This window comes from Muscardinus avellanarius (genome assembly GCF_963383645.1).
Source record: "Muscardinus avellanarius genome assembly, chromosome: 3".
Classification (NCBI taxonomy): domain Eukaryota; kingdom Metazoa; phylum Chordata; class Mammalia; order Rodentia; family Gliridae; genus Muscardinus; species Muscardinus avellanarius.
Genome location: NC_137788.1, coordinates 101327240 through 101339381, shown reverse-complemented (window position 1 = coordinate 101339381; position 12142 = coordinate 101327240). Strand labels below are relative to the sequence as shown.

The 12142-nt window shown below is 42.2% G+C and overlaps 1 protein-coding gene across 1 annotated transcript in view; it reads right to left on the bottom strand.

Moving 5' to 3' along the window:
• CTTNBP2NL (CTTNBP2 N-terminal like) overlaps positions 1–7755 on the bottom strand; it is a gene marked incomplete at its 3' end in the record, with an annotated part of 66665 nt that extends 58910 nt beyond the window's left edge. The window contains exon 1 of the mRNA XM_080692364.1: positions 7700–7755. Within this exon, the coding sequence (XP_080548490.1) occupies positions 7700–7753 (54 nt within the window). The 5' untranslated portion in view covers positions 7754–7755. The remainder of the gene's footprint in view (positions 1–7699) is intronic.
• Between the last annotated feature and the right edge of the window lie 4387 nt (positions 7756–12142).

Sequence of the window (12142 nt, the reverse complement as noted above, 5' to 3'; positions counted from 1 at the left end):
TCATTTTACAGATGAGCACTGAGCATGTGGATATAGTTAAACAAGACTAGGTTTAGCACTGGTGTGTTAAGATCCAGTCTAATCTCTTTTCTGGGACACAATATAGGTATCAGGTTTTTGTTTTGCCTAGTTCTGTCTAAAGACTCATGCAGCATCTGTGTGTGCATGCATCTGTCTCTTATTGTCTCTCTTAGGCGTTGCCAGCAAAATTTATATGTATCCTGAAAAAAAGGAGGAAGTTGTTGTAGGCCAATAAACAAACCTTTAAACATCTCTCCCTTTACATAGTACAGTAGCACAAAGCTATTAAAACTGGTCTGTCTACCTGAATATCTGTTTACACCCATTTAAGTACTCCCATTAAGGTAAGTCCAAACCAGAAGAACCACATTAGTTAAACTACTGGAATGGATGTTAACAAAAATGAATAATAGTTTTACATTAAAAATTTGTAATTAGAAATTAAAGATGTGTCTCCTAACATCAGAATATCATCAGAAGTTTGAGCTGTTACAGTATTTGTTAGGTGGCTTAACTGAGCTTAGATGAGCTTATAATATGATTTCAATCAGATATGTGTATATATATCAATCATCTATCATTCCCCTAAGTTTTTGTTTTTCTGAAATAAAGCCACGACAGGGGACAATAACATGTAGGCTGACTGTATTTTTAGTAAAATGATTTGTGGGCCACATATACCAGAGGCAGCCTGGAATGTAAAAACCTTTTCATTAATGTAGGATGATGTCATTGAGTCCACTGGGATTCCAAACCAGGAAGAAACTCCAAAGTATGGTTCCGGTATCTGTATTTTAGCTATGTTCATAACTTGACTCCCTGCAAAAAAAATTCACACAAGCCTCTAACAGAAAAACAACTGATGCTATTGCTTTGCAAAACAATGATTTAAAATAAAAGTTTAAAAATTTGGTATTAGTTGAATATCAACAACATCAAACCTAGCAATTAGTTCTGTTCCAGGATTCTTCAGAGACATTAATTCTCCTGGGGAGAGAATGTGCTATAAAGCACACAGATTTTTGAGCTCGACAGAGCAGGATTTGCGTCCTGACTCTGCCACTTCATAGTTATCACGATCCATTTATTTAACCTGAGAGCTTTATTTGTTCTTCACCTATAAAATGGGGACAGCAATATATACTCTAACAGGAATTAATTCGTTTAAATGAGTTAGTTTAAATGAGTTAGTCAGATCTTTCATTTCTCACACTTGAAGAACATTCATTTGATTTCTTCTACAAGGATAATGAAGTATTTCTGTGTCTAATTTCTGTGTCTAATTTTACAAATCAAAACAAATTTCTTCTTTTGACTTGGCCAGCTGATCTGCTCCAAGGAGGAGTTGGTCTGGCCAGGGAAAGCTGGCTGAAGGACTTATTTAACCCATGTGTAGGCCAATGATATCTGCACACTATGTGGTTTTTTTTTTTTTTTTTTTTTGCGGGTCTGGGGATGGAACTAGGGGCATTTGACCTCTGAGCTACACCCCCTGCCCTATTTTTTATTCTTTATTTTAAAACCGGGTCTCACTGAGTTGCAGAGGGCCTCACTAAGTAGCTGAGGCTGTCCGCGAACCGCGATCCTCCAGGTCTCAGCCTCCCGAATGCTGGGATTACAAGCGTGCATCACCATGCCCAGCTCACTAAGTGGTTTAAAAACACATTCTAAGCTGGGCATGGATGGCACCACATGTATGTAATCCCAGTAGTTGGGAGCCTGAGACATGGGAATCCCAGTTCAAAGCCAGCCTTGGCAACTTAGGGAGGCTCTCAGCAACTTTTAAGACCATTTCCAAATAAAAAATCGAGTAAGACTGGGGGTATAGCTCGAAAATAGAATACCCTGGGTTCTATCCCCAGCACTATAAAAAAGAAAATAAACAAACAAATAGACATTCCACCTGGTTGTGGTGGTACATGTTTGTAATCTCAGTACTTGAGGCTGAGACAGGAGGACAGCAGGTTCACGTTCAGCCTCAGCAATTTAGGGAGGTCCTCTGCAATTTAGTGAGACCTATTTCAAAATGAAAAATAAAATAGGGCTGGGACTGTAGCTCAGAGGTAGAATGCTCCTGACTTCAGTCCTCAGTAACACACACACACACACACACAACACACACACACACACACACACACACACACACACACACACACAAGGACAGTCTTCTGCCTAATAGTTTTTTGCGCCTTTAAGAATATGAGTAAAAGGCATGCCTTTACTCAAACTGAACTTTTACAGCATTAAATTCACAATTTTAATTTGCAATGACTAAGAAATGGGGTTATATATTATTTTTTTATTTTTGGTGGTATTGAGGATGGAACCCAGGGGCCTTCTACCTCCAGGCTACACTCCCAGACCTATTTTATATTTTTTAAATTTAGAAACAGGGTCTCTTAAGCCAGCACGGCTGGCTTCGAACCTGCGTGATCCTCCTGTCTCTGCCTTCCAAACGCGGGGATTACAAGCGTGTGCCACCACGTCAGGCTAGAAATGGGGTTTTAAAAAATATAACAGGTATTTTTTATATTAAATGCATAATGGATATGTATCTACCTTCTATTTTATCAATTCATCTGTTTTCTGACTCACAAATCTCTGAACTCTAGTGGGTAATTACTGCCTATTCAACCTAATGAACTTAGCACTTAGCAATCTTTCATTCAAAGGGATACTCAAAGGCTGGCTGGAATGAAAGGTACAGCACTTTAAATCACAGTCTACATTTTAGGAAGTGAGCAGGAACTAAACATTTCTGTTTTTCTTTCTTCTTTCTTTCTTTCTTTTTTTTTTTGTGGTACTGGGGATGGAACCCTGGGGCATTCTACCTCTGATCTATACCCCAAACCCTATTTTTTTTAGTGTTTTTATTTTTGAAACAGGGTCTCACTGAGTTGCAAAGGGCCTTGTAACTAAGTAGCTGAGGCTGTCCACAAAGCTCCTCCTGTCTCAGCCTCCCAAATGCTGGGATTACAAGTGTGTGCCACCACTCCTGGCTGGCAATAAACTTTTTTTGGCAGGTCTGGCGATGGAACCCAGGGGCATTTGACCTCCGAGCTACACCCCCTGCCCTATTTTTTATTCTTAATTTTGAAACCAAGTCTCACTGAGTTGCGGAGGGCCTCACTAAGTAGCTGAGGCTGTCCACAAACCGCGATCCTCTAGTCTCAGCCTCCCGAATGCTGGGATTACAAGTGTGTACCACCATGCCCGGCTGGCAATAAACATTTTTAACCTGATAACTATCACAGAAAAGCATAGTTTTAGGAAGGTTAAGGCTTAAGGTACAGAGATGACCTGGCTGAAAGGAAACCAATCACAGTGCAGTTTGTAGAAAAATTTAGCAATATAGAAATGGGACAAAAATGAACTAGAATGGTGGCAGTAAGAATGGAGAAGACTCATACAAGATACATTATAAAGACAACTTACAGAAACTTAGTGACTGATTCCATTTATGAAGGCTAAGAGGGGAAATCACCCCAGATCAGCTGAGGTTTTGAGACTGGGTGACTGAAATGATGACAGCATTAGAAGAAACAGGGATGTTAGAAAAGGAACTGGTTTTAGGGGGGAAATGATGACTGTGATGTGAGACATGCTGAAAAAGAAGTATTGAGACCCCCCCCCCAATGAGGAACATACTGAGCGTCAGCTAGTGTGGTAAGCTAGTGTGGTAAGGGCCAAGGCTTAGAAGTGAAGACATTCCGGAGATGGAGCCTTTTAAGAAAATTTCTTCTATGTCCTTAGTTTAAGGACAAGAAACAACAGGAAGAAAGTTGATAGGTAGGACTAGACCAATCATATTTATGCCCTCAAATATTAAGCCATTCAAGAACCGGGTTGGTTCTGTTATTTGTGGACCACTTGCTGTAACAGAAAGGACGAGTTGGCACAACCCAAGTAATGGATACCCACAAAAGAAGTCAAGGGTTGTTTCTTTTTCCTGCCACTTACCCATTAATCATTCTTCACCTTTCTCTCCTTGATGGGTTGTAATTCTTACTTTTTGTTAAAACAACTCATCTTGCTTATCTTATTCTTTCCTGGGAGACCCTGGGGGGGGGGCACAATTCAGCCTAGCCCTTCCCATTAGCTCTGCACACAGGATCTATGCAGATGCTCCCAAGGTTCAGAGTCAGGAGCCTTTTTATTTATTTTTAATCTGTAAGCCCCATCATCTTGTGCTCCCGTATTCTCTCTTCTAGTTTCTATTAGAATCAGTAATAGTTATGGGATATTGTCTTTAAGCTCAGTAACAATTAAGGTTTATATTCTTTGTGACTCCTGAAGACAGAAAGGATTCATTCAATAGCAAAAGACATTCTGATTGTAAGTTTTAGTGCGCCAGGTGGCACACACCTGTAATCTCAGTACTTGGGAGGCTGAGCAGAAGATTAATAGGCTCGAAGCTAGCATGCAGTAACTTAGATCCTGTTTCGAAAAAGGAAAAGAAAAGAAAAAAAAAGAAAAGGGCTGGAGGTATAGCTCGAAGGTAGAACGCCCCTGGTTTCAATCTTCAGTATACTCCCCCACAAAAAAAAGATTTCCAAGTGTTGGTTTTATACCTGAAAATACAGCTTGGAAATGCTCAGTGCCATATCTTAGCATTCCTTACTTCAATGCCTGCTTATAGTCCTGTTTTCAATCTACAATCCCAACCCCTTCAATAACTATGCCATTTCTTCACAGAAAGGAGCTGAACTGAAACTTGGAAGACTTGATACTGCTTCTCATCTCATGCCGCCAAACACCAATTCAATAGTAACCTGAGAAACACCAGTCTGCTCCACTAAGAAAAGCCAAGATTTCAAATCCTGGTTTGCAAATTAACAGGTATCACTACAAATGAGATTCTAACAAGACATAAATGCATAGTAGAATGAGCATAATATGCCTCCCATAACTGGTTTGTATGATTACTGTTGGAAACCCAATTAATATATTTAGTATTAGTTTAAAAGGACAAAATTAAAACCAAGTGTGGTGGCGCACTCTTGTAATCCCAATACCTGGAAGGTCAAGACAGAAGGATTGTAGGTTTGAGAATGGCCTCAGCAAGTAGTGAGACTCTCATCAAACTATCGAGATGCTGTTTCAAAATAAAAATAAAATAGGGGTCAGGGTATACCTCAGAGGGAGAATGTCCCTGGGTTCAATCACTAGTACCACACACAGGCACACACAAAGCACAAAATTAGGGTTAGGGGTGTAGCCCAGGAGTAGAGTGTGAGCCCATGAGTTCAATCTCAAACACACACACACACACACACACCTCTCACAAAATAAATTAAAAGTCCATTTAGTGAATTTTAAAGTGGATCAGTGACATGTCAAAACCACTCAGAAAATGTTAAACAAAAATTAGAACAAGTTCCTAGTGTGCTCTTTAAAAGACATGTACTATTTATACTAACAAGATGTACATATTGTATTCATATTAATATTTTATATTATCTTTCTAGTCTACCTTAAGGTCAGCTTCAAACTAAATCCAACAAACACTTGTTAAGTCATTATATACTAGGCACTGAGAAAGATACAAAGATGGAAAAAAATACTGACTGTCCTCAATTTTTGATTTGAGGAAATGCTTTAGACATTTAAATGAAAATCTTCTGCATCCAATGTTTTTCATCCAACATGATAAAAAAGATGTTCAAAAAACTAGAAGGTTTCTAAGACCCAAAGGTGTATCAAACAGATCCTGTTTATTATGCTGAATAATCAAAGAATATTATTCTTTTCTCTTATTAAGGCAATGGCAATCACTATTTGGTTTCCTTAGTCTCTTACCTTAGTTTATTTTTTTGTTCTCCAGTCATGTAATAAGATACATCTTTTGGGGATTTCCTGTTCTGCTTTTAGTTTTTTCTGCTGCTATTGCTGGGGGCCCATGTCTTACCCTCCTATGGCAGTACACTTTGTTAGAGAGAGCCTCCAGTTTATTCTTTGTGTTTTCTCACTAGAGATCTGGAAACAATCACTGAGCAGAGCTGTGAGCACCAAGAGTGGCTCTCAAATCTTGGAACCTAACTATTAAAAAAGTTTATCCTCAGGAGTCTAATCAGGAAGGCAAAGGACAATGGCCATTACAACTACCCTCTGGAATTCCAACTCCCTGCATCTCACTGCCATCATCAGCTTTGACTATAGATAACGGTAGTGAGATGAGCTTGAGATTAAAAGCAAAAAAGGAAAAAAAATTGGCAAATTTTAATATATGGAAGTGCTAGCCATAGATGATTACTGGAAATTCAATTAACATTAGACCAAAATCACCAACACTTTGAACCTGATGAAACGAAGGTCAACTTGACAAAACCTTTACGGGCACACTACAGAAACACTTTCTCATAGTTATATATATGAATAGTTAAGAGTTTACCAAGCCTTTATTTTCCCTTATCTCTGAGACTTAAAACTTGCTCTTATTTTCAAACTCTTAATTTTTATATATGATATTGATACTGTAAAGCCAACCAACATCATATATGTATTAGTTTCCCCTAAGGACAAAATACTAACTATAAAAGAGGAGCTAGAGGGTAATCAAAGGCCACAGGATCAGATTAATCATAAACCTGGCCAACTGAACCTGAATTTTCTCAAACACTTCCTGCCTTTTGTTTCAACCTGCAGTACACCTTCAAGGTTAACTGCAGTCTCCCTGAGCAACAGACCAACCCACCCCAAGCTGGGAGATACAGATTCTTAATGGAATGCTATTTACTTACTTTACTTTTACTGTTTCATTAGAACGCATACTGTTATTGACTATCAAACAATATACACTGCATTCCTGCCCACACAAGGCCGACTCTGCAGAGCCCTAACACACCCACCTCACCGTGAAATTCAAGAGGATGTTTTTTCATCCAATTCCCAGGGAGGAGATAGGGTAAAATGCAAAAATGAATCGCAACCAAATCTAAAAAACCCTCAGAACCTGGGCTCTCCCACAAGGAATAGAGAGTTAAGGGAAGGTACAAAGGATGAGGGGGAGGAGGTGGTTTGCTATTTCTCCTTCTTCCAGAGTCTATAAAAGTCCTGAAGCAGGGCGGCTCTCGGCTCCTCGCAGACCAGGCCATCCGAGGGGCTGCAGGAGGAAGGCTGGGCATCAGGGAGTGGGGGATGGGAAGACGAGTGGGGGGAAGGCCGCTGTCTGTGGAGTTGGCTGTCGAGATCGGGTCTTTGATTTTTTGCTTCGACCCATCCCTCTTTTTTGGAAAACACTGATTTTCTCTTTCGAAGAAAACTAGCTCGGTTCCACCTTCGCAAACAGGGAGAGGAGGAGGGCGGGATGCCTGGCTTCCCGGAGAGGTACAAAAAGGAGATGGGGGCGGCAGCCCGGAGAATGGGAACACGTGAGTCCTCCGTCAAGGTGGAGGCAAGGGGCGGGAGGCGGCCTCAGATGAGGGGTGTCAGGAAGGAAGCACCTGGTAAGGCGCTGGAACTACGAGGGATAATAAGTCTCGGCGAGGACCCCCGAAGGATGAGGAGCCGCCTCCTCGGGGAATACCGGGAGGTGAGGCGGCGGCCCCGCCCCCTCAGGGGATGGGCCGGGCGGCGGTCGGGACGGTGAGGGAGGCTCCCGGGGCTCCCACCCTGGCTTTTCCTCCCTGAGAACCCGGCCACCCAGCCGCCGCCACGTCCCAGCGCCCGCGGCTCCTACCTTTCGCGGCGCTCGGGGATCCGCTCCCAGCCGCCTCCGCCACCCGCTCCCCATCCACAGCCTCCGAGGCCCCGCCCCTCAGCCACCGGCCGGGGCATTGGCACTCGCCCGGACCAATCACCGCTCCGCCTCTCCCGCGCAGCCACCAATCCGCGCCGGCAGGAGGCGGAGCTTCTCTCGTGTCATTCAGGCTCCTCCCGGGGCTCCAAGATCCCTTTTGTTTGGGGAGAGCCGGACTGGGATTGAGCGCGCGTCACTTCCGGGAGGAAGCGCCCGTCCGGCGCGGGGCTGGAGGGTGGGCTCCGCGGCGCCCAACTTTCCGCGTCCTGTGAGGCTGCTTGGCGGAGCTGTGGCGAGTGCTTCGTGTTTTACCCCACTAAGCGGGAAGCTTGCGAATGGCAGGTTTCTGGTGGCCTGACTGGGATTCTATTTTTAAAATGTTAATAAATGAAGTGAGTTCTGGTATGTGCTTTAGAATTGTTAAAAGCCCGGTAACGTGGCTTTCTAGCGCCCTCTTTTCCTGGACCCGCCTAAGGGTGTGGTGCTAGAAGCCGGGGCGCAGGGCTGCGGCACCCGGAGACCTCTCTTCTCACGGTGTGTCCTGGGGCGCAGAAACTGGACACAGCCCTGGAGGGCGCAAACCCCTGCTCACCTGTCTGTCTGGCAGAAGTCAAATAATCTACACTATGCTTGCCAGTCTAGGGTACTTTTTTGTGTCTTTGGGCCATACCATTTGTAGTGAAGTTGAAACAAAAGACAACTGGATGCGAGGCATGTCTGTCCTTGTGATCACAGGTATGCAGATCTTGTAGATAGCAAGCCCTAGACGGACAAATAACCCCTAGGAAACGAGATGCTTTCTTAGATGTTTCCTTACCTGAGAGAAATATTAATGGGTTTTTTTTTGTTTGTTTGTTTTGTGTGTATGGGTTGAACTTCAGTTTGAGATAGTATAAAAAACATGAAAGGAGATATAAAAGATGACACAAATTTAACATGAACGCACCTTTACTCTCCGAGCTAGGTCCATCACTCCCAACTTTCTGAGAAATCTACAAATTTTCACTCATAATCTTCAAGTTACTGGAAATTCGCGCACTCATAATTACCTTGAGCACTGTTAATTATTCCACCAATAGACAACATGGTGTCTAATTTACAGATTAGAAGATAGATTCAGAGAACTCAGACCTATGCCATATTCTGCTGACTACACACTGGTTTTCCCAAGAACTGATCCAAGACATGGGCATGAGTGGTTATAAAGCTACCATTAGAGCCCGAAAAACAGCTTCCTGCCTCCCCCTATCGATTATAGTCTGGGGAGGGTTAAGAAAGACAGCAAAACTATGCGTCCAGGTGCTCACTAGCAGCCCCGTGCTTTTGAAGTAAGGATGACGGGCACACAGAATGTCAAGATTTATGCCCTGTGTTTAGAAGGACAACCTGAAGGGTAAGGTGAAGGGCCAGCCTCATAATAGGTATTCATGAAATACTGACTTAACTTAAATGTTTGAGATGGTTAGAAACACAAGAGTATTGGGTGCTGGATTAGGCCTAGAAGATTGAAAAATCCCATTTCCGCCTCCTCCCTTTTTGCTTTGCCTATGGCGCACAATAAGGAAGTGCCTCACCGCCTGACAATGAAGCAGATGTGGGGCAGCAGGCTATTTTCTCTCCTGGCTTCTGAGTCACTCTAAGAGTTATCCCAGTGATTCAGCTCCTGGCTCCTCCCATTCCCTCCATTCCTTTGTAGTAACCCACCCATTCTCCAAAGCTGACTGGGTGGGGCCAGTGCCTTGGGACTTACTTCGTTTACAGTCATGGACATCTATTCTGACTCCTGGGTTCCCTTCTGTGGATTCCGGGTAAATATGAAACCACTCAGTAAGAACGAAATCATCTCTGCCTGGTAGGCTTCGAAGTCTTGAGGGTATACAGATGGCTTTCCTTTTAATTTGTCGTCCCTGGAGGTGATAGGCAGAGCTTGTGACCCTCATGGAAACTTCAGGTTGTTGCATCAGTGTGAGTGAGTTCTGGAGTCTTGTGATTCTTCAGCATATTAAACTTGCAAATAAATTTAGTGTCTGTTGCAAAGGTGTACACAGAGAAAATGGGCTCATCATGATATACTGAATTTGTATAATATAAATTGATATAAACACATTTATATCTATTATCAACTTGTCAGTAAATATTTATTAAATGCCTTTGTGTGACAGATAACTTTTTTTTTTTCTTTTTGGTGGTACTGGGGTCCCTGGAAACCCTTCTATCTCTGGGTTACACCCCCAGATCTATTATATATATATATATATATATTTTTTTTTTTTTGAAACAGGGTCTCTTAAGCCAGAGAGGCTGGCTTCAAACCAGCGCAATCCTCCAGTCTCTGCCTCACAAGCGGGGATTACAAGCGTGCCACCACGCCTGGCTCAGATAACAACTTTTTAAAGAAGTGTTAAAGCCGGGCATAGTGGCGCACACTTGTAATCCCAGCATTCGGGAGGCTAAGACAAGAGAATTGTGGTTCGCGGTCAGCCTCAGCTACTTAGTGAGGCCCTCTGCAACTTAGTGAGACCCTGTTTCAAACAAAGAATAAAAAAATAGGGCAGGGGGTGTAGGTAGAATGCCCCTGGGTTCCATCTTCAGACCCACATGAAAATAATACTAATAATACTACTAATAATAATGAAGTGTTAAAAGATTGGGTCAATTTTTTTTTTCTCCAAATAGGTAATCTTTCTAGGTAAATGTTCTATAAATTTTTGTTGTTGGCTAGGGGAGGCAATGAGGGAGCAAAAGAGGTTAGACTGGAAGTAAAAAAAAAATATATTCAATTTGGTTCCTGCTCTGTCATAAACTGTATTAATTTCCTGGGGTTGTCAAAACAAATCAGGACAAAGTGGGTGGCTTAAAACAACAGAAATTATTATTTTTTTCTGTCTGGAGGCTAGAGGTGGAAGATCAAGGTGTTGACAGGCTGGGTTCTTCTGGGGGCTTGAAGAGAATCGATTCATGCCTCTCCTAGCTTCTGGTGATTCCAGCAGCCTCTGGCTGTGGTTACACCTCTCCAGTCTCTATGTCCACGGTCACCTCACCTCCCTCCTTGTTGTCTTTGTGTTTCTACCTTTCCTCTTTTATAAGGACACCAGTCCACTCTAATACACTGTAATCTCATTTCATCTCATTACATCTGCAAAGACCCTATTTTTTCCAATTTAGTTCACTTTCTGAGTTTCTGGATGGACATAAATTTTGAGGAAACACCATTCAACACAGTACACAAACCTACTTGGCAAAGTAATCTCCCCATGTAATTCTTTTTTGATTTTTCTTTTCTGTGGTACTGGGGGTGGAACTCAGGTGCTTTCCACCTCCAGGCTACACTCCCAGACCTATTTTATATTTTATTTGGAAACAGGGTCTCACTAAGTTGTTGAGAGCCTCACTAAGTAGCTGAGGCTGGCTTCAAAACTGTGTAATCCTCCTGTCTCAGCCTCCCAAGTACTGAGATTACAATCATGCACCCACCACACCTGGTTCCCCATGTAATTTTATTTAACTTCATTGGTAAATGATATGAACATAAGGAACTAATTTCTAAAGATGATTTCAGTCTATGGTTGTAATAAAATTATATATTATATACATTTATCAAGATATTAAATTAGCTGGACATTATGGCACATGCCTTTAATTTCAGTATTTGGGAGGCTGAGATAGAATGATTGCAGGTTTAAGGCCAGAACTCAGTAACTTAATCAGATCCTATTCCAAAATAAAAAATAAAAAGGACTAGGGGTTGCCAGATGTGGTGGTGCACACCTGTAATTCCAGTACTTGGGAGGCTGAGACAGGAGGATTTCAGGTTAGAGACCAACTTTAGTAATAATAATAATAATAATAATAATAATAATAATAATAATAAGCCGGGCGTGGTGGCGCATGCTTTTAATCCCAGCATTTGGGAAGCTGAGACCAGATGGAGGATCACAGTACCCGGACAGCCTCAACTACTTAGTGAGGCCCTCCACAACTCAGTGAGACCTTGTTTCAAAATAAAGAATAAAAAAATTAGGCAGGGAGTGTAGCTCAGAGGTCAAATGCCTCTGGATTCCATCCCCAGACTTGAAAAAAAAAATAATGCTGAGGATATAGTTTAGAGGTAGATGCCTCTGGGTTCAATCCCATAGGATTGAACAACAACAACAACAACAATAACAACAACAACAACAACAACAACAACAACAACAAAATGGTGTGGGGCTGGGCTTGTAGCTCTGTAACATTCCCTTGAGATAAATGTTAATATTCCTATTTTACAGATTTGGAAATTGAAGCACAAAGGAGTGCATGGTTATGGAATTTATAAGTGATGAGCATGGATTTACTCAGATCTGATTCCTAAGTATACCCTCATAATTCCTATGCTATCATTAT